General features: G+C 40.3%; 1 protein-coding gene across 1 annotated transcript in view; it reads right to left on the bottom strand.

Moving 5' to 3' along the window:
• Positions 1-253: 253 nt before the first annotated feature.
• Positions 254-22291, bottom strand: part of LOC118083125 (von Willebrand factor D and EGF domain-containing protein-like) — a 197977-nt gene continuing 175939 nt past the window's right edge. Inside the window, exons 27-31 of the mRNA XM_088661848.1 lie at positions 18069-18164; positions 14662-14757; positions 6281-6378; positions 2591-2671; positions 254-630 (exon numbers count right to left, since the gene is read on the bottom strand). Of these exons, the coding sequence (XP_088517974.1) occupies positions 2642-2671; positions 6281-6378; positions 14662-14757; positions 18069-18164 (320 nt within the window). The 3' untranslated portion in view covers positions 254-630; positions 2591-2641. The remainder of the gene's footprint in view (positions 631-2590; positions 2672-6280; positions 6379-14661; positions 14758-18068; positions 18165-22291) is intronic.

Below are 22291 nucleotides of genomic sequence, written 5' to 3'. Positions count from 1 at the left end.
ATAGAGAGAGAGAGAGAGAGAGAGATTGAGAGTGGTGTCACCTAATGTGACACAGGCAAAATACCCACTCAGCCACCCCACTCACACATGAAAACAAAGACCATCAAAGCCAATCACAAATGAACAACCACACCCTTGGCCAACCCCAATTTCTCTCACCATCAAAAGAACACAAGCGAATAAAGGAGTACCAACACAAACAAAGCTGACATCACGCCCTACATATATTAAGCAAAACAGAAACATCGTCACCTACTCCCACCCCCATCCGCCCTCCCACCCCCTATCTATCTCGTTTTCCTTCTTAGCGTCTTAATAAATGAAACTGATTTGCAAAAATGATACATGTTAAAATATGAGAGGCACTGAACACGCCTTTGTAATTCAAGAAACCTTTAATAAAAATATATTTTATTTTTTTTAAAAAAGCTGTTTGAGTAAGTTCTGGAATCAGTAATTTCTCAGCATGACTTAATGCTTGCCATGAGTGGAGGCAGGAGGGAGAAATTTAGCTGTGTTTCTGTGGTGCATTGTCTGCCAACTCTAAAAGAAAGGAGGAAGTCTTAGCATTTCGGCATCAAAATGAATGTCTTCATTGTCCTTCTGCTGTTTTCTTCATCCTATGGGGAGCTGTGAAATAGAAATGAGGATTCAGCTGCTGAAGGGATTAGGTGACAAACAGTCCTACACCCACATTGTCACAAAACAAGTATGAAATATTCTAATGTAGCAATGGCATGGCTTCTGTCTGGTTTTTTCTTACTCCCCCTCCCCCCCTCTTTAATTATGACCACACTGCAACTACTCCACGTTTCAGAATTTGATCCAAGCAGGAAACTAGCAAGTGTTATAATTGTCCAATAATTTCACCTGGAGTGGATGTCTTTATTGTGGAGCAAAGTGACAGATCTGCTTCAAAAACACGTGCCCAGGAGGGTATCATGTAGCAACGCCTGATTTCTCCTCCATCATTCCAACAGAGGAAAATAACTATATTGCTGAAATGGTTTGGCTTTGACTCTGTTATTTGCAGTGGGGTTGACAGTTCTGAAGCTGGAATTAAATTTCTTTCCTCTAAAGCAGGAGTGTCTACAAAACCAATTTGCTATTTTCCATATGACACAGTCAGACTGTTGACACCTTGCCTATATGAGTTTGAATGTGCTCAGCCCATTTCTGCGCTGTGGAGGTTTGTCAGTAAAAAGCATCTTAGTTTAAGGGTGGAAGTAAATCTTCTCAGTCCTCCAAACATAATATTAGGTGACAGAAAGAGCTTTTGTCTTGCGGGACTACAAGAGACCTAGAAATCCACTAAAAGTGCAGGACAAAAGAGTCGGAGGATTATTCATTTCTAAGACAACAGGACTGCTGAATCTCTCTGCATCCGACATGACACACATATACTCCATATATGATACTATCAAGTGTAGTATTTAGGTATCAAACCTGGATATATAATATTTGATGGTGCCAATTGTTTTCCTGTGATTTAATACAAAGAATAATATTAAATATTCATATTAAATATTAAATATAAAGGATACTTAATGTTTGTATATGGTTTTCAAGCATTCAACATGCTACACATACATTATCTAGTTATAATTCTTACAATAATTCTGTAAAGCAGGGATATTCTCCAGATGTTATCTAACTGCAATTCCATCATCCTGTTCCATGACTAATGGGAGTTGGTGCCCAACTAAAACTGAGGGAGGGCACAGAAGTTCCCCAGCCCCAGGTGGGATAAGTCAGTATTATTATCCTTCATATTACAGATGGGAGAAGCCGATGTGGAGGGGGGGGGAGGGAGACAGGCTTGCCAAAGGCCACCTAGTGAGTAAACTGGACTTGCTGCCGCCAGTGCAACTCTTACATTGGATTGGCCCCAATACATTTTCTAGAGAAGAATGTGAGAGAACATAAAAGCTCATGCATGGCTTTGTAGAATGTCTACTTTCAGCTGCAAAGTGCTGCAAATTTCAAGAAAGCTTCCAGGTAGAAACACTCTGTAAATCAGTTGTGTTTGATTAAATTTCTGTATTCCATCTGACTTTTTGCTAATGACTGCAAAAACAGTATTATTACCCACAAAACAGCTATGTTCTTAGCTTGTTTGTTAGCGTTTTTTCCTACTTTCATGAGCAAAAGCCATCCTTCTCTCTCTAGGATGGATGAAGATGTCCATTCTGGTATTTCTCAGCTTCTCATTTTTCTAGTCTTTGGTTCAGTTTAACACACCATCATCATGTTAGTGTGTATTTCTCTAATACACACATTTCATAAGTCATATTGCATTTTTGTGTTATATTCACTAATATGTACATTTTTATGCACACTTTCCCTAAAAACATTATTCAGTTAGAGAGCTGCATTGCACTTTTCAGATAAGTGAAAATGTTGAAGAACAGTTGCCTTCCAGTTTACATATAATTTGGGGATTAGGTAGCTTCTCATTAAAATGTCAACTACTTTTTTTCATCATCCTTGTCTCCCGTAGTTTATTAGCCAGTATTTGGCAAAGACCTAAACACTGTGTTTGTGTTTGTGTGTGTGTGTGTGTGTGTGTGTATGTTTTAGTGCTACTAACCGGACAATGAAAGGTTTGTTTCAGGCGAAGGAAGTCAATCTTCTAACCTGTCTATCCAGTGATTACTTTTCCCTTTCTAGGCTAAAATGAGAAGAGGGACAGGGATTCACTTAGGTGCCAAGATGCAATTACACATGCCCTTGTCCTTCAGCCAATTCAGTGTAAAAAGAACAGTTCTTGCCACGAATTCCCATTCAGCTCTGCTTTCTGGAGGCCATTATAAATCCTTTGGGAAATTTCCTCCCTCTTGGGACAGAAGCCAGGGCCAAAACTCTAGATTGGCTATTTCCCATTGTGGGGGGGGGGCGTCTCTCTGCTTTTCTAATCCAGATTGAAGGAGTTGAACATCTGCACCCCATTCAATCCAAAAACTGCAAAGGAATGAACAATACCAATGCAGCAGCTTTAACTTCAACCAACTTAAATTGAACAAAAGCAGAAGGCTAGAGCATCTCCATGACTCTTTAACTATCTCTCACAAATAGACTTCTGGCAATATCCCCCTCAAACTAAATATGAAATTGTTCCATGCCATCAATTAACAACAAGCAGGAATTTCACCAGTGGTATATGAAACATTTTCTACTCTGGCAGGTTTCACATTTTCTACCTCCTTAATGACATGGAGCAATTGAATCAAGTCAAATTCTGGGTGAGTCTCTCTTCATTGAGGAAAGGGAAACATATATTCTTAGGGTCAAATTCTCATCTACAGAAACAAAAACAAAGAAACCTTACCTTGGGTGGTGGACAGGCATTATGAGGATTGAGAAAATTGACATACTCTACTAAGATGGTGTCATGCTGAGTCTCATGCTAGGCTCTCCACCATCCCAGGCTGTGCACCAAGGCCACATGGTCCCATGTCATTTAAAAATACTGCCTCCTTAGGGAAGGAGGCTAAGAGAGGAGACAAGAGCTCACGGTTACACTATTGCCAGGCACTCCACTGCCGTGCTGAGTTTACAGCCTGGAAGGAAAGGCCTAGATCAGGCATCCCCAGACTTCGGCCCTCCAGATGTTTTGGACTACAATTCCCATCTTCCCCGACCACTGGTCCTGTTAGCTAGGGATCATGGGAGTTATAGGCCAAAACATCTGGAGGGCCGCAGTTTAGGGATGCCTGGCCTAGATAAAGGCAGGCTGTGATCATCCCTGCCATTTGATGGTGGGAGAGAGTTGGGAAGAGTCTTGATGTTTTCCATGGGCTCTTCTGTTCCACTGCCAGGCACATCCCTAACCTGATCACAAGGCTTGGCTGTGGGGACTTCAGTAACATGAAATTCCTCACACTCAACTTGTAATGGACCATGTCCCTTGCTAAAAGATATCAAGAGAAGAGAGACAAAGAGAAAAGAAAAGTTAGACAACGACGTACTAAAATCAAGTTCTGAGAGGACGCTGACTAGGTAGTGTTGGTACATAAAGGAGATAAATTAGATCAGAAATGTGGTTGGTTTGCCAATGGCCAATGGTTTTAGGAGTTGTAGTTTAACAACAACTGAAGGGCCACAGGTTCCCCACCCCTGTCTAGACTTTTGGCTCTGCTTTCTGACCCAGGTTGAAGGGGTGTTTCAAAGAATCAATCTTTTCAGAAGCCAGGGAGAATTCCAGGGAAGCTCAGTCAAAATCTTGCTTTAAAGAGAACTTGCTTGCTTTCCCTATCACATCTAGATGTTTTTTTTCTGAGACTTATAAGAAAACATAACACAACATAAAGACAGACCTCTATTTGTGTAGTCTTTCTTGAACCTAATAGTTTTTTATTGTTGCAAGAACTGTATAAACAATGGCTCCCATACAGATAAAATGAGGTATGACTAAATGTCATCAAAGCAAAGAACAAGTTACTGATCACTTAAGGCCCATTGCTTTCAAAGAGCATTTTAGGAGCATGATCTTAAGCAGGTTTACTGAGAAATCATCAAGTTCAATGTAGTTTCTATGTGAATATAAATTGCATCTAATTGCAGCTGGATTTAGAAAGCATTGAACAATTCAAAGATATATGTTACCTACTTGCTCCTTGTCTCAAAAGTGCATGACCAAGGTGCTGAATTTTGTTTCCTCACAAATTTATCCAACACATGAGCTGGGAACTGGTGTTATACCAATTAGCCCCTCCTTCTAGCATATTCAGATACAGTGTGAATGTCTGCAGGGAGGAAGCCTTTGAACATTATAGTTACATACAAGGGTTCCAGGTCAGATGGAAGCTTTCACATATACATTTGTAAGCAAAAAGGCCCTCCTTGCAGACAGCCATGTTGAAAGTGTGGCTTCACCAATGCTCTCTCTCACACTTGGGAATAACATGTCTGATCAGGGCTTTGAACACATAGTTTTTGTGTATGTGACAAACTGCTAAATCCCGAATGGTCAGAAGCTAGCATTAATATTAGGATTTAGATGGATTATAATACCTGCTGTTATTTTTACTTTTCGTTTTAGATGCCAATGCTTACTAGGAAGATAATCTCACTGAAATTCAGCTGGACTTTGTTCAAAGTAAGCTATGCTTAGGAATGGGCTGTAATCTTCTTTCTGGAACTGACTTCTTTTGATGAGAAGATAAACTGAGCTAGTGACCACTGCAGTGACCCAGTAGCATGGCATTTCTCATATTCTAAAGCTTCTGCTAAAGCTTCTCCAAATTCTATTTACTGTGCAATGGTTCACTGATAGGAAAAATGGATGCTCAGCATTTGATTTGATATTTTATACAAAGTACAGCACAGTTCCACTTCATTTGTGAACTGACAGATCTCATACTGCACATTTGCAATCATAGGAATGGTTTCAAAAACAAACCTGATAATTTTGGTTTTGATATAACAGAAAGGTCAGTTCTCACTGTACCATGAAAAAAGCTATATAAAAAAACTTTTGAATTTAAACACACACACAGACAATCAATCGCTTCAGTTTATCTCACTGAAATCTAGGGTGTCAAAATAGGATATAAAATAGAGCACTTCAGAAAATGCAGGGTATATTTTCCCCGCTGGCTACAGTTGACCAGTTTAAATAGTTTTTGTGCAGTCTGAAAATTACAATGAGTCTTGCTTCATCTTATCTGCATCTGCTGCATGCCAATGTCAATATAGAAGTTTTATTTTCCTGGGAGAATGTCACTGTCAATGAAATGCATCAATAACTGTAATTCTGAGTTTAAAGATGTGACTTCACTTCCAGAATATTGAATGTGAAAAGGCTGTCATAGTGTATCGTACTACATTATCCAAACATAGTAGAAAACACTATGATTCTCTGCCCTGATGCTGAACGTATAGTCAAGTTGGATTCAGGAGATTTCATGTTATTGAAAAAGGCACACAAAGCCTGACTGGTTAAAATAAAAAAAAATATTAAGAAGAAAAAACATGTAGGGAAACATGAAGGGCAGTATCCAGAGAAGTAGTTCTGCCAGTGCAAAGACATCTGGCGGAACAGTGGAATGGCCCCTCCCTCTCCCCTCCCTGTGCACACCCTAAATCTGTTCCAGAGTTTCCCCAAACCCTTCACAGCAGATCTGTGGAGCCTGGGGTATGTGTGCCATTGCACACACATCCATCCTCATGCTAATGGAACTACAATGTTGCATACCACCCAAAATGTTTTGTTCATTCTGCAATAGTTCTTTCCCCATGTTATGAATAGGGGATCAACATTACAGAAATACTACTGTACCTTCTTTCCACAGTTTGAACCACCATGCCCACTTCTACAGGCACAAACATTTGGCTTGACACATCTCATTCCAAACTGGCATTTCGGCTCACAAGCAGCTGCAACAAAACAACTTGTAAATATAATTTCTATTTAAACATCAACAATGATATTAAACTATTCAGTTTCATCAGATTTTGCATTAGATTTCCTTTTGCCTAAAAATATAAATTCAGTTGTGAAGTTGGTCTCCCCCCCCCCCCCCGGTTTCACAGTTCTTTCAACCCTCGGAAGTCATCCACATGCTAACTCAGTGCAGATCAGATTTGGGGGCTTGATTGCACCTTTCAAAATTTCAGGCAGTTGGAACTGGATGGTAAAAGCCGCCTATCCATGCTGTGTTCATCCAGTGATGTTGGTTTTCATATCACCAGCCCAGAGTCAGGCAGCCTGATCCAAGAACAGCAACTGCCATGGGCTGGATGAGTTTTGCGAAGAGGCTCCAAGAACCTATTAACATACTAAATCTGTACGTAACTCTTTAGAGTGGTCTGTTTGTGTGGATAAAAAAACTGAACCCCTCTAAGACTGTAGTCCCTGGTTCTGATGACATGAGAATCCCATTCACTAAAAGGAAGGGGCAATCTCAACAATTCGCTCTTCTAACATTGCACTGTTCACCTGAGTGGATTACTTGCATGAGCAGTTCTTTGCAGGAGTTAGCCAACTGTGTAGCAAGGTCTGAGTGACTAATGATTCTGTTCCTATAACTTTTTATTAAGGAGAGAGAACAATAACTTCTGTGAATAGGAGCTCTTTGCTCCAAAGCTGTTACATGATTGCTTCTCATTGTCCTTGTCCTATTATCTTGAACTAACAGAGAAAGGCAGAAGACTCTAATTACCCTCTTTAAGAAATGCGTAAATATGGGGTTTGAGTTCCATTGGTGAATGGGCCCAGTGACCTTTTCAGTTCCAACAAAATAACACGGGCACTTTAAGATAACCTACCTTGAAGAACTGACAAAAATGACTTCTGTTTATAATACATTATCTTATAATGGAAAAGGAATTTCAAAACCCTTTACTATAGATAATGTGGATGATGACAATGGCCCCGTATTGTAAATCTGAACCATGTCCCTGCAACTACAGTAGCTGCGATCCATGAAAAACTGGGCTCACCTAAATTCCATTAGTAGTATCAGTAGAGATTAAGCACTTCATTCTGTGCTTAACTCCAGAACTTTTTCAATGGGACTCTGAAACACCTTGGTTCTTCTGGCTGAAACACTGTGCCTCATTGGCCTGCCCTGTTGCCAGAAAGCACCAGCTCACCTCCATGTCAAGGTCCTTCACAATCACATTGGCTCAAAAGTCTTTGGATTGACCAAAGTTGTTGAGCTTTTTGGGGTCAATCCAATCACTGCCAGTTTATATATATATATATATATATATATATATATATATATATATATATATATATATATATAGTGGGAGTAGATCGCAGTCTCTTGGGAGTTGGACATGCCTGCATTAGAGCAATGAGGCAGGAAGGTCCAAAGTCCTAGAATGACCTCCCAAGTATTACTGCATCACACCCACCTCAATTGCAGACTCCCCCTTCTGTCAAGAAGAAAATGACAATCGATGGCTGATGGGCCATGTTTGGATAGTAGATCACAAGCAAATATGGATTAGATTGGGTTACACCCCTGGCACAAATCTGTAAACTATCTGCATAATCCCCTGAATTCTATAGACAGATGATTAGGAAAGAGCACTGCAGCATACAATCCACCTTCTATACAGGATGAAATGAGTTTGCTTTAGTTCATCTAGTCTAATGCGATAAATAACCTTTTGAAATATCACCACTTTGTAAAAATAAATAAACAGGATTATGAAGTGTTTATAAGTAATATAGTTCACCATTTCAAGCTTGTCTGGACATATAATTTATTTTCTAATGCTGGCAAGCTATTTTATGACTCTAAAAGATATATCAGTTCATTAAAGTTATGCATCATATCACTTGTGTAACTGACCCCTGCTTATGTTTGAGCAGTATTCCGCTAAAACCCAGCTATGTTTCCTGCCTTCATAAAAGTTAAGGCAACAGGACTGCTGATTTCAAGCCAGTTTTTCCCTCTCCTAATTAGCAGTATGTGCTCCTATGACATTGTTTTGGCAGAGAAAAAAAGAGAACAGCCAATTCATAAGGCACTAGTCCAAGAACACACATGTCATGTTATTATTTTAATTAGATCTCAGGAGCTGGAATTTCTGTAATTTCTTTTTAAACAACAAAATCTTTCCTAGGAGCGAACTTATACTGATTAAAGCCAATGTTGTTTTGGTACAATGTTATTTGAATTGTCTGTCTGTGCAGCAAAGATACCAGAAGTCACTAGCAAAATACAGTCTCCCTCTCTCTCTTAAATTGTGTGGTACAATAAAGTTATAGATTTGTTACTGGGTCTGTATTCACACAACAGTTTATTCCCTTTCCCCAACATTTTTTAGCTGTTAATTTCCACATTATAGTTGAGTTTTCACACAATGTAAAAACCATGTCTGGAACTATAGTGTAGTACAGTGCAAGTTTACCACTAATTTCTATGTGATTTGCCGGTGAGCTTTTTTCTGGAAGCAAATAACGTGGAAATGAGCACTAAATTTGAGCTATATTCCCCACGCCTCCTCCCCCTCCCTTTCAGGAATTGGCATTGATACCTCAGAAGGCAGGTGAGCAAAGATACCCTACCTGCACCATCAGAACCAACCGCTGCTGCTGAAAGGTGACCAACTTCTACCATTGTGTGCCACTGGATAGGAAAAGTGGAATTCGAGGTCATTACCAGAATGTATCATGAACCAGAGCCTTCCAGGGAACAACCACACAAGCCATTGTGGTGCAGAACTGAGGCGTATTTGCAGTTCTCATCCAAAAGAGCAGGGCAGAGGAAAATCCTACGCATCCTTGTAAGTTGCTTAGCCAAGATGGCATTGTTGTTGTTTAGTTGTTTAGTCGTGTCCAACTCTTCATGACCCCATGGACCAGAGAACACCAGGCACTCCTGTCTTCAAGATGGCATTATCCTTATCCATATATCCATATATCCATCCTACTCTGCTAGCTATCACCACCTATCTTGCGATGATCATTGTCTGGAATCCAAAGAATTGCTTTAGCTCATGTAGGAGCTTTCATTACTTTCTTCCTTGGACAGCTGAACCTAGTGTCCTATCAAACTGCTTTTCAACATCCTCTCAGATCCAACATAGCTTGTCGTGCAGCATAAGTTTCTACCTGAGAAATGCAAGTCTCAAACTGCCTTTGGTGTATGGAACTAACTCCATAGAGTTGACTCCTAGTCATTATGCTACATGTTTTTGTTTTTTTTAAAGATTAGTAATGTTCATGAACATCAGCGGTATAAAATACTGTTGCTAAAAATAGAATTTTTGTTCACACAGAGATAAGAAAGTGTTTCCCCACCACACCTGACTTGTACATTTTCCAGCAGCATATGGCTGGTCACTCTTGTACCCAGAATGATAGACTACATAAACTTTACAGCATTTCTTGAGCTCTGATTAGAATTTGCTGGTTTGTACACAGATGGATACCTTGCACCTGCGATAAGCCTTCAGTTTCTTAAGAGCTCAGAGAAAGGCAGAAGACCACAGGTGCAACTTGAACCACTGCAGTGATGCAATAACAGGGAAAATAAATCACCAGTCCATTTAAGAGTTCTAAGGGATACAGAAGCTCTATGCCAGATGGTATATGTCAACCTGGTTGTATAGAATTATATGCTTACAGGGAGCGGAGCTGTTTATCGTATTACAGAAGTAATGTAATAGAATTCTAAGATGTAAGACATTGGATGCACAAAAACGGACCAGGAGAAACTCAACTGCCTAGAATGTGTAATAAAACAATAGGTATTGCATTATAAAATGCATATCAAAAAACTATCTTGCACATGAGGTGAGGAAATTAAATGAGCAAATGGGGCACAGTATGTTAAAGGGAAGAATAACTAGCAAAAATAATAATAATTCAGTACTCAAGTAGAACACACTCCCATTCTACCCCACATATTATTGCAAGGAGAGTTAAAACATTTCAGAAGAAAATTGGAATGGAAATCAGAAGATAATAACATAGCTGGGGTTTAAATGAATATTTCATAAATGCATTTACAAGGAACATCCAACCACTAAGCACTAACAATGACACAGGCATTATCCTCTATCGTCTTGGCAAGGAGTGCTGTTTAATAAGCCAAGTTTATGTTGAAATTATAATCAATAAATGCACCATGCTATATAAAAATGTTTCCCTGTGTGCTAAAAAGAACAGAGCAGTAATTTTCATGCAAATAACAACCTTTGTTGAGAATGTTACCTTCCTTGTATAAATCGAATAGAAAATCTGGAAGCAAGAGTATAAAAGTGATAAGCAAAGGGTTCATAAAATTATGAAGCTGCTGATTTGACATGTGAATTGAAGGAAACTGTTCCTGAAGGGCAAATGAGAAAGCTAGTGTGTGTTCAATAATATTATATTAGAACAGACGATAACCAGCATAAATGACAGGGAGGTCAGTGAAGAGGATTTCCCCATTATTTCAGCTTCATTCATTTTTCTAATTAATTCCTAGAATGTTTCCAAATACAGCACTTTGCAGTGTCAGACACAGAGAATGAGTGCCCTCAGCAGCTGCATACCAAATGAGGACCCCTGTGTGATATTTGCCAGTCCAAAGGGACTGGAATCATTACTGGCAACACAGCCATGGCAGTGTCAAGTCAGCCACCACTGTGCCAAACTCCTCTCATTTTTTATTTATTTAAAAAAGCCTCTTTGGAAATTGGAAAATGAACTGTGAGCTGCAGCAAGTGGAAGATGTAGCTGTTGATTTTAGAAGAGGAGGGTCTTAACCTGACATTGGAAAGAATCAATGGATTACATGAAGAGCTCCCACACGTCCACCTCCATAATCTGAACACTTGTCCAGGCAAGCCTCAAAAGTCAGGCTTCCAAGATGAATACGAGCCTGGCAAACCTAGATACTTCATACTGCTTGCCAGTTACAGAAGCTTATGTGTATACAACTCCCAATGGTCACTATGCAGGAAGAAGGCTCTCCAAGGCTCTTGATTTCACACACAGCCTACTAGACACTGCACATTCAGTGTCTCACCACAGTGAATCCCATGCTTAGACCATGGAATTCCTGGTTTAAGTTCTGGAATCCTTAACTCCCATTGAATCAGTCCACATGGCTTGGTGGCCCATAGGACCATGTATTGTTTGTAAATGTTGCACTAAGAAGTCTAAGCGTGGTGATGGAATAGATGCTAAATATATTAGCAACTAGATAGTCTTTTTTTCCTCAGGCATCTCCCTATGGACAATTTGTTCAACATTTGAGGCCTTTACCATAAGAAGCTTAGCAGACATATATTAGGAAATCTTGGTGCCCACTTTGTGGAAAACCTTCTAAAGAGGTGCATCAGAATCCAGCACTTTTATCCTTTTAGATATTTGGCAAAAACTTGGCTCTTTCAGAAAGCCTCTGATTGCTTCATCTCTGCATTTACCTCTTAACCTGATACATTGTACTGCTAGCATACTGCTCTGTTGTGAGGTTCTGCTTCCATAAGTAAAATGATTATTTTATTGATTTCATCGTGTGTTTCACTTTGTCTTTGGATAAAGAAAAGTAGGATTACTGTTATTTATTACTGTAAGTGAATAAATAAAAACAATAAAATAGACTCTTAAAACATCTTGTTTAATCTTAAATAAAAATAATTCATACCCCCCCAAATGCTTTATTTTTAATTTGTCTTTGTAGATTTTTAAACACTCTGTACCCATTTAGTGAACATTTGGACCAACATGTGTTTCTTCTTTCCTCTTCAATGTTTTAGTTTTCTTAATTTTATATAGCCATATTTGGAGTCTTTTTTTATAATAAATAAAAGATGCAAAGTGGGGCTCTTTACTGGTGGTGCCCACTGTAAAATGATTTACACTGCTCAAAGTGTAGTACATCAGGTGAAATACCTATGTTGGCTTTCACTTATTCAAAACTATTTTTAAAAAACTGAATGATCTCATATTGGACAAAACAGTTTTCAGAATAAGAAAGTATGATAAGCCAACTTGCTGCAATTAGAACTTTTTGCAGAATTATTAGAGGAACCAAAATAATATATTTTTTCTCTCTAAGTGTGTATGCTGCATACTGTCAGACAACAGGAGGAAACATTAAAGCAAAATCAATCAAAACATGGGGAACCAGCAGGTGGCCATAAGTGTTGATATTGCTATTAGCAATCTGCCATTTATTTTCAACTGAAACATTATGGTGGGGAGCCCTATAGATGCTCATTATTTCCTCCACATAAGTACTTTATGCATGAAATGAAAATGTGATTACATCCCCCCCAACCCGTTCAACATGAAAAACTGCAAGTTTGTTTTACTTAATTTGACTTCTATGCAGAAAGACAGAGGTAGTGTTTGAGGATGAAAGAAATGTGTTTTCCCAGTTTATATTTAGCTACCAAGAGGATTTCTGTCATATCATTAAAATTGCAAGAGCAGGTACGCTTACTTGGGAGTAAGCTTCCTGAATTTAGTAGCACTAATTTGTGGGCACCTGGAGAAGGAACTGGCAAACCACTCCAGTATTTTGCCATGGACATAAAAAAGGAGAAGCTTTGAGAAGAAAGCGAGTGTTTCCAAGGCATGCTCTGGTTCATGGGGTCACGGAGAGTCAAACACGACTAAGACGACTAAACAACAAAATTTGTGGGCAAATGTGCATATGATAAGCTGCACCCCCTACAGCAATGATGGTCTGTGTGCATAGGCGTTGCCATTTGCTCTGCAGATATAACAAATACTAGAAACAGTCTATTTAATTGTGTGCATTTGAAGGGCAGAGCAGAGGGAGGAGAAATTGAAAGATACAACTTGGACTGAAGATTCCAGTGCAATCCTTTCTTAGGATTCCTTTTTTTGGGGGGGGGGGTTGTATTAAATTTGGGACAAATAATTCAGTATAATGAAATAAATCAGATATTTCTTGTTTTTACAATCATACTTTGCATACATTTCAAAGTTCATGCTCTCCACCCTGAAGTGTGGCTGGTGCTGACATGACTTTTCAGCACCAGCCTCTTTAACCAGGGATTGAGTTTACCTGGCCAGCTACACATATATCTGTAATTAATCTACTGCTCTGTTAAAGTATGAGTTGCGCTTTAAATAATGCTTTGGGTTAGTGGTGGATAAGGCTACCAGTGGCTGCTATTCTGGATGGCTGTGCTCTGCATCCACTGTTAGACACAGTATGTTTTTAAACACCAGCTGCTGAAAACCACAATAGGGGAAGAGAGCTCTTTTGCTTGGGTCCTGCTTGCATTCTTTCCATAGGCATCTGATTGGCTACAGTGAGAACAGGATGCTGGAGTAGATGGACCATTGGCCTGATCCAGCAGAATGTTATGACATTGTTATGTTAGTGTTTGTGAGCTGTTCCCCCCAGTTGCATTGTGGCCTACCCTGGGATCATCACCAAATATGCAGATGGGAAAACTATAGTTTCGAGAAGCTTACTCATTTCTAGCAGTGAAGGAGGAGATTTCTTTTGCTTTAATATATATATCCCTCCCATGGGCACCCCTCCCCAGTTGTCACAAACCTGGAAAGATTTAGAGCTATGTTTGTTGAAGGCTGAACTAGAACTCCCTGGCATGGATATCCTGCTGGCAGGTGATTTCAATGCCAGGATGGGAAATGACATTAACATGTACTGCTCCAAATCTCAGTTCCTGCCAGAGGCAGATTGGTTTATTCCCTGGTCCTCTGATGATAAGGTCTTGAATAAGGCAGGCATTGCATTAATGGAGACTGCCTTCAAACATAAATTGTATAGTCTGCATGGTACCTATATGGATAGGTCAGGGGGTTTCTTTTCTTTTCTTGGGCCTAGGGGTGCGAGCGTTATTGATCATATCCTGGTCTCCTAATAATAATAATAATTAATAATAATAATAATAATAATTTATTATTTATACCCCACCCATCTGGCTGGGTTTCCCCAGCTACTCTGGGCGGCTTCCAACAGAAAAATAAAACACAGTAATCTATTGAACATTAAAAGTCTCCCTGAACAGGGCTGCCTTCAAATGTCTTCTAAAAGTCTGGTAGTTGTTTTCCTCTTTGACAAACCTTTGGAGAGGTCGCAGGGCTTCAGCACTTTCAATAGAATTGAAAGTGATCATCTTCCTATAGCAATCTCATTAATTCCCCTTGGTTTGGAGGATTGTGCAAACAGAAAACATAACTATGACCGAAGTGCAACAAGTACTTACGAATCTGGCACAAGAGGCCCACCCATCCTGCCGCGCACTGGCAGACATTAGGTCCGATACATTCCCCACCATTTGAGCAGCTGGGCAAGCAAACAGCTGAACAGAAGAAAAAGGTGAAAAGAGGCAAATGAGAGGATCTGCAGGATGCCCCCATTGTTCGTAAGTGAATGGCATGTGTTAGCTTCCCTCAATTATTTTCAAAATGGTCGAATCTCAAAAGAGCTTAATGAGCATTCTTCACGAGGCAATTAGCATCCTGAAATTTCCATGATTAGAAAGTTCTCCTTAATCTCTGTTAGTCTGACTGCTAGTTTCATCACAGATTTGCATAGCTGCCAAGTTTTCCCTTTTCTCGCGAGGAAGCCTATTCAGCATAAGGGAAAATCCCTTTAAAAAAGGGATAACTTGGCAGCTATGCAGATTTGTTCCAAAGGCAGATTCCCTGGCCATTAAAATTTCATTTCCTATTAGGGCTTGAAGCCTTAATTGATTGATTGGTGTGATTAGCTGAGTAATCCATTAATTTCAGACTAAACTTGTGGGTATTAAATGAGATTTTAACCAGATCAGTGCCCTTTAAAGGGTGCTGAGGGGCAGTATCTTTGCTGTAAACAATCTGCATGCATCAATCAGGCCAGTGCAATTGCTTAGGATTTCCCAGTCAATATTCGCATAGTGGTTATATAGGATTTTGCCTCTGTGCAACCAATGATTTTGCCCCTTATCTGGGCTGAGACATCATCAAAAATTCACTATCAGGCAAGTAGCCATGGCTGTACACAGGGTCCTATCTGTGATCTGTTTAAAGGCATGGGGCACAGGTCAGAGAAAAACTTTCGCAAGCAGATCACACAGACCCAGCCTCATGAATGAGCTTGAATACGAAAAAGGACTCCTGGGTTAAGAGGAAGACAGAATGAATGGCATGCAGACCGTGCCAAGTAGGGAGGCCAGCCATAGCAGGAATTTATGAGTTTCATGTAGTGGTAGCTGGTTGTGAATGTGCTTCATATTATTATTATTATTATTATTATTATTATTATTATTATTATTATGTTATATATTTGCATCACCTTTCAATGTAGATTTCTAAACTGATACACAAAAAACTAGAAAACAACTGATCAATAATACATTATATATAATGAAACAACGCAAATCCATGCAATATAAAATAGCTAGCATGCATTAACTATATGCTGCCCTGCATTTAGACATACTATCACCTACTTGCTTGATGCTTCTTCTCCTGGAACTGTGTGGTGTGATGGCTTTGGCCTCAAGTCTGAAAAGATGCTGTCTTCCCTTGACTGTCTTATGTGGGACGTCTGAGCCCCATCCCCTTCAATATTCAACAAAGACCAAGTATAGGCTTGCCTCTTGAGGCGCTGCCTTGATCCTGGACTACCGGTGATATCCAATGAAATAATACTCAGAGCATAGAAATCAACTAGCTTAAGTTGAGGAAGGGGCAAAGGTCAATGGTAGACCATCTTCTCTTTATGCAGAAGGTCCCAGACACGATCCTTGGCATCTCTAGGTAGAGCTGGGAGAGAACTCTGAAACCTTAGAGAGCCACTGCCAGTCACAGACCCTCCAAGTGTCCCTATTTCCCAGGGATAGTCCCAGATTTACAGAAGCCACCCTGGTTTCTGATTTGATCCCACTTTTCCTTAGGATGTCCCTATTTTCATTGGAGAAATGTTGGAGGGTATGGTAGGATGTCCCCATTTTCAATGGAGAAATGTTGGAGGGTGTCAGAGGCGCCTGCGGCTACTCTTGAGTAAAGACGCTCCACTCCGTCTTGCCTTTCAGAGTTTTATTGTGCATATTATTTACAGTGCAAAGATATCAGCAAACATGACTGCCTAGTCCGAGTCAGAACCCCGCAATGGCTTCTTCCAGGTTCTTTCCCAGCATAAAAGCCTGGGCACCCCAAAGCACCGCCCCCTGGCCCTACGGGTGGGTGAATGCCTCAATTCTGGCCTCAGAGTAAACGGTCTCCTTTCTGGCGGCCCTGTGTCCGACATCTCTCCAGACTCCTCCTCCCCTGGCCCTCTCTCATAGCGACGCTGAGGCTCCGATACCTGACAGAGCCCTCTTTCCTCCCCGCTCACTTCCTCATTCCTTTCTCCTAACTCACTGCTCGTGCTGACGCTGGGTGAGGAGCTTGTCAGGATGACAGGGGGCGGCTCTCTGTATGGCGTCCCCCTGACAGAGGGTATAGAGCTATCCGACTCCCCAAGCCATCTGAAGGCAGCCCTGTATGGGGAATTTTTTATAATGTTTAATGTTTTATTATGTTTTCATATATGTTGGAAGCCGCCCAGAATGGCTGGGGTAACCCAGTCAGATGAGCAGGGTTTAAATAGTAAAATTATTATTATGAAATAAGACACCCCTGTTTTTTTCCTTGACAAAATGTTGGAGGGTATGCAGTCAGTGAAGAAAATACTGAGCTAGATGAGCCAATGGTCTGACTTGGTTGTCAGATCCCTATGTTCTTCATAAATTACTTAAATCCTAGGTTGCTTGATTCCATTGTGTCTGCTCTGAGTATAGCTAACATTGGATAACACCCTATGTTTTTGAGTGATGAGGTTACTAACTGGCTGTCTGGGGCACAGTTAATATTTGAGAACCTCAGGAATAGCGGGTGTTGTGCTTTAGCAAGAATGATAGAATGAAACCCAATGCTGAATCTTGAAATGTTTTATCAGCAAGACAGATACGATGTGTCAAGGCAGTATATTAATAAGTCTTCTGTACAGTTTGTTATCTTCATTTAAAATTTATTCAGCTTATCTGCCAGCATCATAATAATGAATAACCATGTAAGGGGGTGGAAGTTATTTCCCCAAACATTTTCAGATCAGATGACTTATTTGACTTATATTTTTTATGTAAACTGCAGTCAAATGTGGTTAGACTTAACAGTGTAAATTATGCACTGAATGAATGTGCTTGTGATGACCTTGAGAATATATTGGCATAGAAAGGCTTTTACTACAGGCTTTAAATAGTTCTGGATTTGAAATATATGTCATTTCTCCATAAAATGTAACAAAATATGTGTGGCTGCTAAAACAGAAAATCAATACTTCACATTTAATACTACAAAAACTGAATTTCTGTAAAGAAAAATCTGCATAGCAGATAGACAGCTGCATAAGACAGGGGGTGGGTGGGTTTTTTTCTTTTTAATCTTTCTATTTGGAAGCATAAAATGTTTATATCAATTTGTATTGCCAATATATAAAACTGTTTTCTCCACAAAGTCCTGAAGCAGCAAAACTAGATCATTTGCTATATGGCATCCTAGCATTTAAAAGAGATTACCATTCATGCTGGCAGGCCTGAGTGATAAACAAATAGTGTCTTTTTGTATGGGAAGGAGCTCGACTCACGTTTACTGCAGCACTTTCCTTTCCAGCCAGATGGGCAGTCGCAAATGTCAGGGCTGATGCATCTTCCTCCATTCATACACATAGGATCACAGACACCTGCAGTGTGGCATAGTTAAACAAGGGGAATGACTGGGGAATATTCAAGACTCCCCCTGTCAAAAAAAAAAAGTTTTGTTTCGGTTTTGTTGCAAGTTTCGTGACAGCAAAGTTTTGTGTAATTAAAGACAAAAAGTAATTTGGAAGTGAAGAAGTCTTAAACTTTGGGATTTGAAAGCTTTAGTAAATCCTTCTAGAAATCTGCTGAGGTCCACTGCGTGCGAGAGACATTTCAAGGAGCCTTCAATAAGAGCTGCTTCGCCAGAGAAATGAGGGAGACATTAATTACAATGATTCTTGAAAAAGTAAACAAGAAATCTTCAGTGGCAGATGTAGGCAGACCAATACCACTTATTACTGCTGATTGCCAAATTCTTGTTAAAGCCATTCCCCTCCTGATTGGAAAACATATTCTCAGGCATTCATCTGGATCAGCAAGAGCTGGTGGAGAATTGATTAGTTTCACACAATTTCAGGAATGCGTTTGCATTTTATCCATCAAGGATAACAGACAAGATAAGGCTGGAATTGCCGGTGGTTAGAAGAAAGATAGGAAAAAAAGGTTAAGCAAACACTATTTCAAACATTTATTTCAAAGTCCTTTGGGCCAAGTGGGCCAATTTCTGTGGCTTGGGGAGATAATAATGGTGGCCACAGCCGGCTATCTCAAATGTCTGCAACCTAATGTACCAGGAACCAAATTACAAATGAGTAAACTGGAGAAAGCTACTTGGTTGTTTGATCTTAACCTTGTTTAGTCAGAAGAAGGTCCCAGTGACTACAATGAGAGTTACTCCCAAATACACGTGCACAGGACTCCAGCTTTACAGCACCATGCAATGCATGCTTGCTCAAAAGTAATTCCCATTGGCTGACTCACAAGATTGTATAATTCGTTTCCGGTAGCAAAACTCTGCCTGGGACTCTGGAGTGCACCTGCCAGTCAAAATATTATTCATTCTTATTTTCTGCATTTAGTAAGGACTGTGCTAAATGCACTACTGATGTGATTCAAGAGTTTCATATTACAATACATACAGATTGATATTCACTTGCAGTCCATGGGTTGGGTTGGAGATATTGTTAGGGTGCTGTCAGCGACTCCCGGCTGTTGCCCAGGAAAGTATGAAGACAAGGGAAGATTTCTTAGTATCCTTTTTTATTCAGTATTTACAAAGAGAGGCTATACAACCCAGCCTCTTGGATAATGGCATTGTCCCAAGTGAATTTCCACCCCTCCGTCTCTCCCACTTCCTCATTCGTCACTTCTACGGGTGCTGATAAGTGTCCTGTGTCTTCGAGCTCTTTGCTCTCCTACTTTCAAGGCTCGCCAGGTTCTGGGAGAGGGTGGGTCTGGAATGCTTTCTAATGACATGTCAGCCAGGTGTTGCTCTGGCTCTCCCATGATTTCCCAACTTTCCCTATCATCTGCCTGTGAGCTGTGACCTCCCATAAACCCCTCTTGTAAATCTATACTGTTTCCTCCTCCTCCTCCTCCTCCTCCTCCTCCTCCTCCTCCTCCTCCTCCTCCTCCTAAGATTCAGGAGAAGGGGGGATGGTCTCCACCATTCCTCCTCTGCCCAGTCCCTGACAGATATGGAGACATGCTTCCGACATTGGTCTCACCATAGTTTACCTGGACAGGGCAGGGTGGTAGTGGGAGGTTTGGGGCTATATATTGGATCCACATTGGTGGATCCAATCTGATATTCCCAGCAGTATGCTAACACAGCCCCAACCTCACCACCACCCTGCCCCAGCCCATCCCCATCCAAATAGGCTGCAGTAATGCTGGTATCAGGAGAGAAGGCCCGTGGCTCCATTCCACTGCATGGCCTCAGAATTTTTGGCCTCAGAATTTTTATCACAAACCATAACCCTCTACGCTTTATTACAACACAGGCTTTCAGCAGCCTAGAAATCAACTAGATTGGTATAAAGAAAAGGTGTTTTATATGCGCTTTATATGCATTATAACACTGTGGCAGCAGGTGGCACTGTGGAGTTCCGTTTTTGCCAATGTGATTTGTTATATAAAGTTTGCAACACATTTAACTGAAATGCTTCTTTGATGTTTCTAGATCCAGCCTTATTCTGCACCCCAGATCTATCATAGTAGAATACCACCATACCAGTACATTTGGAAAATGAAAGTTAGCAACTCTTTTTCAGATATGGAGAGGAGGAGGGACAGGCAGACTAAAGGCTAGGACTCCAGAATCTAGCTTTGTAAGAGACAATGAGTTATTTTATCCTTCCCTAGTTTAAAAACTACAACAATCATAGTATACTTGGAGTTTCAAAAAGCTTTTGACAAACTATTTCACCAAAGACTCCTAAGTAAGCTTAGCAGTCAATGAATAAGAGGAGAGGTCCCTGGATCTGCTGAGTCCCTGTTCAATTATATGTACATACTAGAAGATTTTTGCTATGTAAACTCAGTTTACAGTGAGCCATCAATGCAGATAAATGCAGTATTTTCTCCCTTGCTTCCTTTTGCTAACACCATTGCCTCATTCTCCCATTTCTTAATTTTCTTTAAATACAATTCCATTTTCAATACCCACAAGTCAGCCTTCAACATTTGTCGGTGATAACTAGCTCCAATCTAGATCCCACTTTAGGCCTCGGTGGAAAAACTCCAATTTTAAAATAGCAAACAAAATGTTACAGGCTCTCATTGGGAAACTAAATAAATTATCAGACATTGCAAACAAACTGAATTATCCTAATCCTCCCAGGAGCAAGCATGACTTTGAAAAAGATTCAGGATTCCTTTCCCGCAGAAATGCATCACATACTGACCCCACAGATCATGAAAATTCATTTTTTTTCCCTACCAGAGGGGAAAATGTTATATAAAAGCAATCCATTGGGTAATTGCCACAGGAAATGGAGAGTTCCATTTTAAAATTATTTTTCATTTTTAATAAGAATTTGTTGTTGATAACGAGCAAAAAAATAACCTTTAGCAGAAAAAAAGAATTGCTAACTAGAAAAGTATTCAGCAGAATAGGTGGTAGAGATAACGTTTCCAATAAATTGTTTTGTTTAATTTTTGCTTAAGAGCAAAAGCACAATTGTCAGAACTTCTTGGTATATTGTTGTTAGGACTGAAACAAATGTCCAGGCTGAATTACTGCTTTCCAGGGGCTGAACTAATACTCCAATTCTCCCCTTTCTTTTTCCATGTTCATTCCTGTTGTCTCCTAACGTGTCACTTTTTGCTAGTGTTTTGGTGGTATAGTTTGGATCTTCCTGTTCCGGAGAATAGTGACATGGATGATCTCAGCCAAGTGGTAATCATGATGCAATCACAATGCCATAAATCCAATCAGATTTGACTATAGCCACAATCACACCATACATTTAAAGCACCATGATACCACTTTGAACAGTCATGGCTTCCCCCAAATTATTGCTTGGTTTGTTAATTCCAAGAGTTCTGTTTGTAGAGGGGTTGATTATAGGTTATAGGTTTGTGGGGTTCACCCTGTATGATGACCCCTCTCAAGACAGAGACAGGAAAATGTGTCCTTTTTAATTCTCCTTAACTGCTTTTTTTGAAACCATCAACCATGGTATCTTTCTAGAGTGCCTGAGTTAGGGGTGGGTGGCACTGCTTGGTTGGCTCCTGGTCCTACTTGGATGGTCATTTCCAGAGTGTGATGCTTGGGGAGTACTCTTCAGCCTTGTGGAGCTTTCAATGGTGGGGGGGGGTACATCATCGTTCAATTTTATCCCCCATGTGTTTCCCATCTACATGAAACCTCTGAGTGGGGTCATCCAGAGTTTTCAAGTACATTGTCAGCAAAATGCTGATAGCACATAGCTCTACTTCTCCTTTACATCTGCAGCTGTGGCAGTGGATGTGCTGGACCATTTTCTTCTGTCAGCTGCCATTTAGGGGGGGAAAGGGGGAGTACCTCCATCTAATCCATCCCCTGCCCTCAGTCCAGCATATGGGATGCTTGGATTGGTCTGTTATTCATTGGAAATGCATAACTGATATCCACATTGTACATTGAAGTATCTAGCTAACCTTCTACTGTATGGTATTAAAGTAGGGACGCGGGTGGCGCTGTGGTCTAAACCACTGAGCCTCTTGGGCTTACCGATCAGAAGGT

The sequence above is a fragment of the Zootoca vivipara genome, chromosome 1 (assembly GCF_965207765.1).
Source record: "Zootoca vivipara chromosome 1, rZooViv2.hap1.1, whole genome shotgun sequence".
NCBI classification, from domain to species: domain Eukaryota; kingdom Metazoa; phylum Chordata; class Lepidosauria; order Squamata; family Lacertidae; genus Zootoca; species Zootoca vivipara.
Note: the sequence above shows the minus strand (reverse complement) of the source record. Positions and strands in the feature narration are given on the sequence as shown.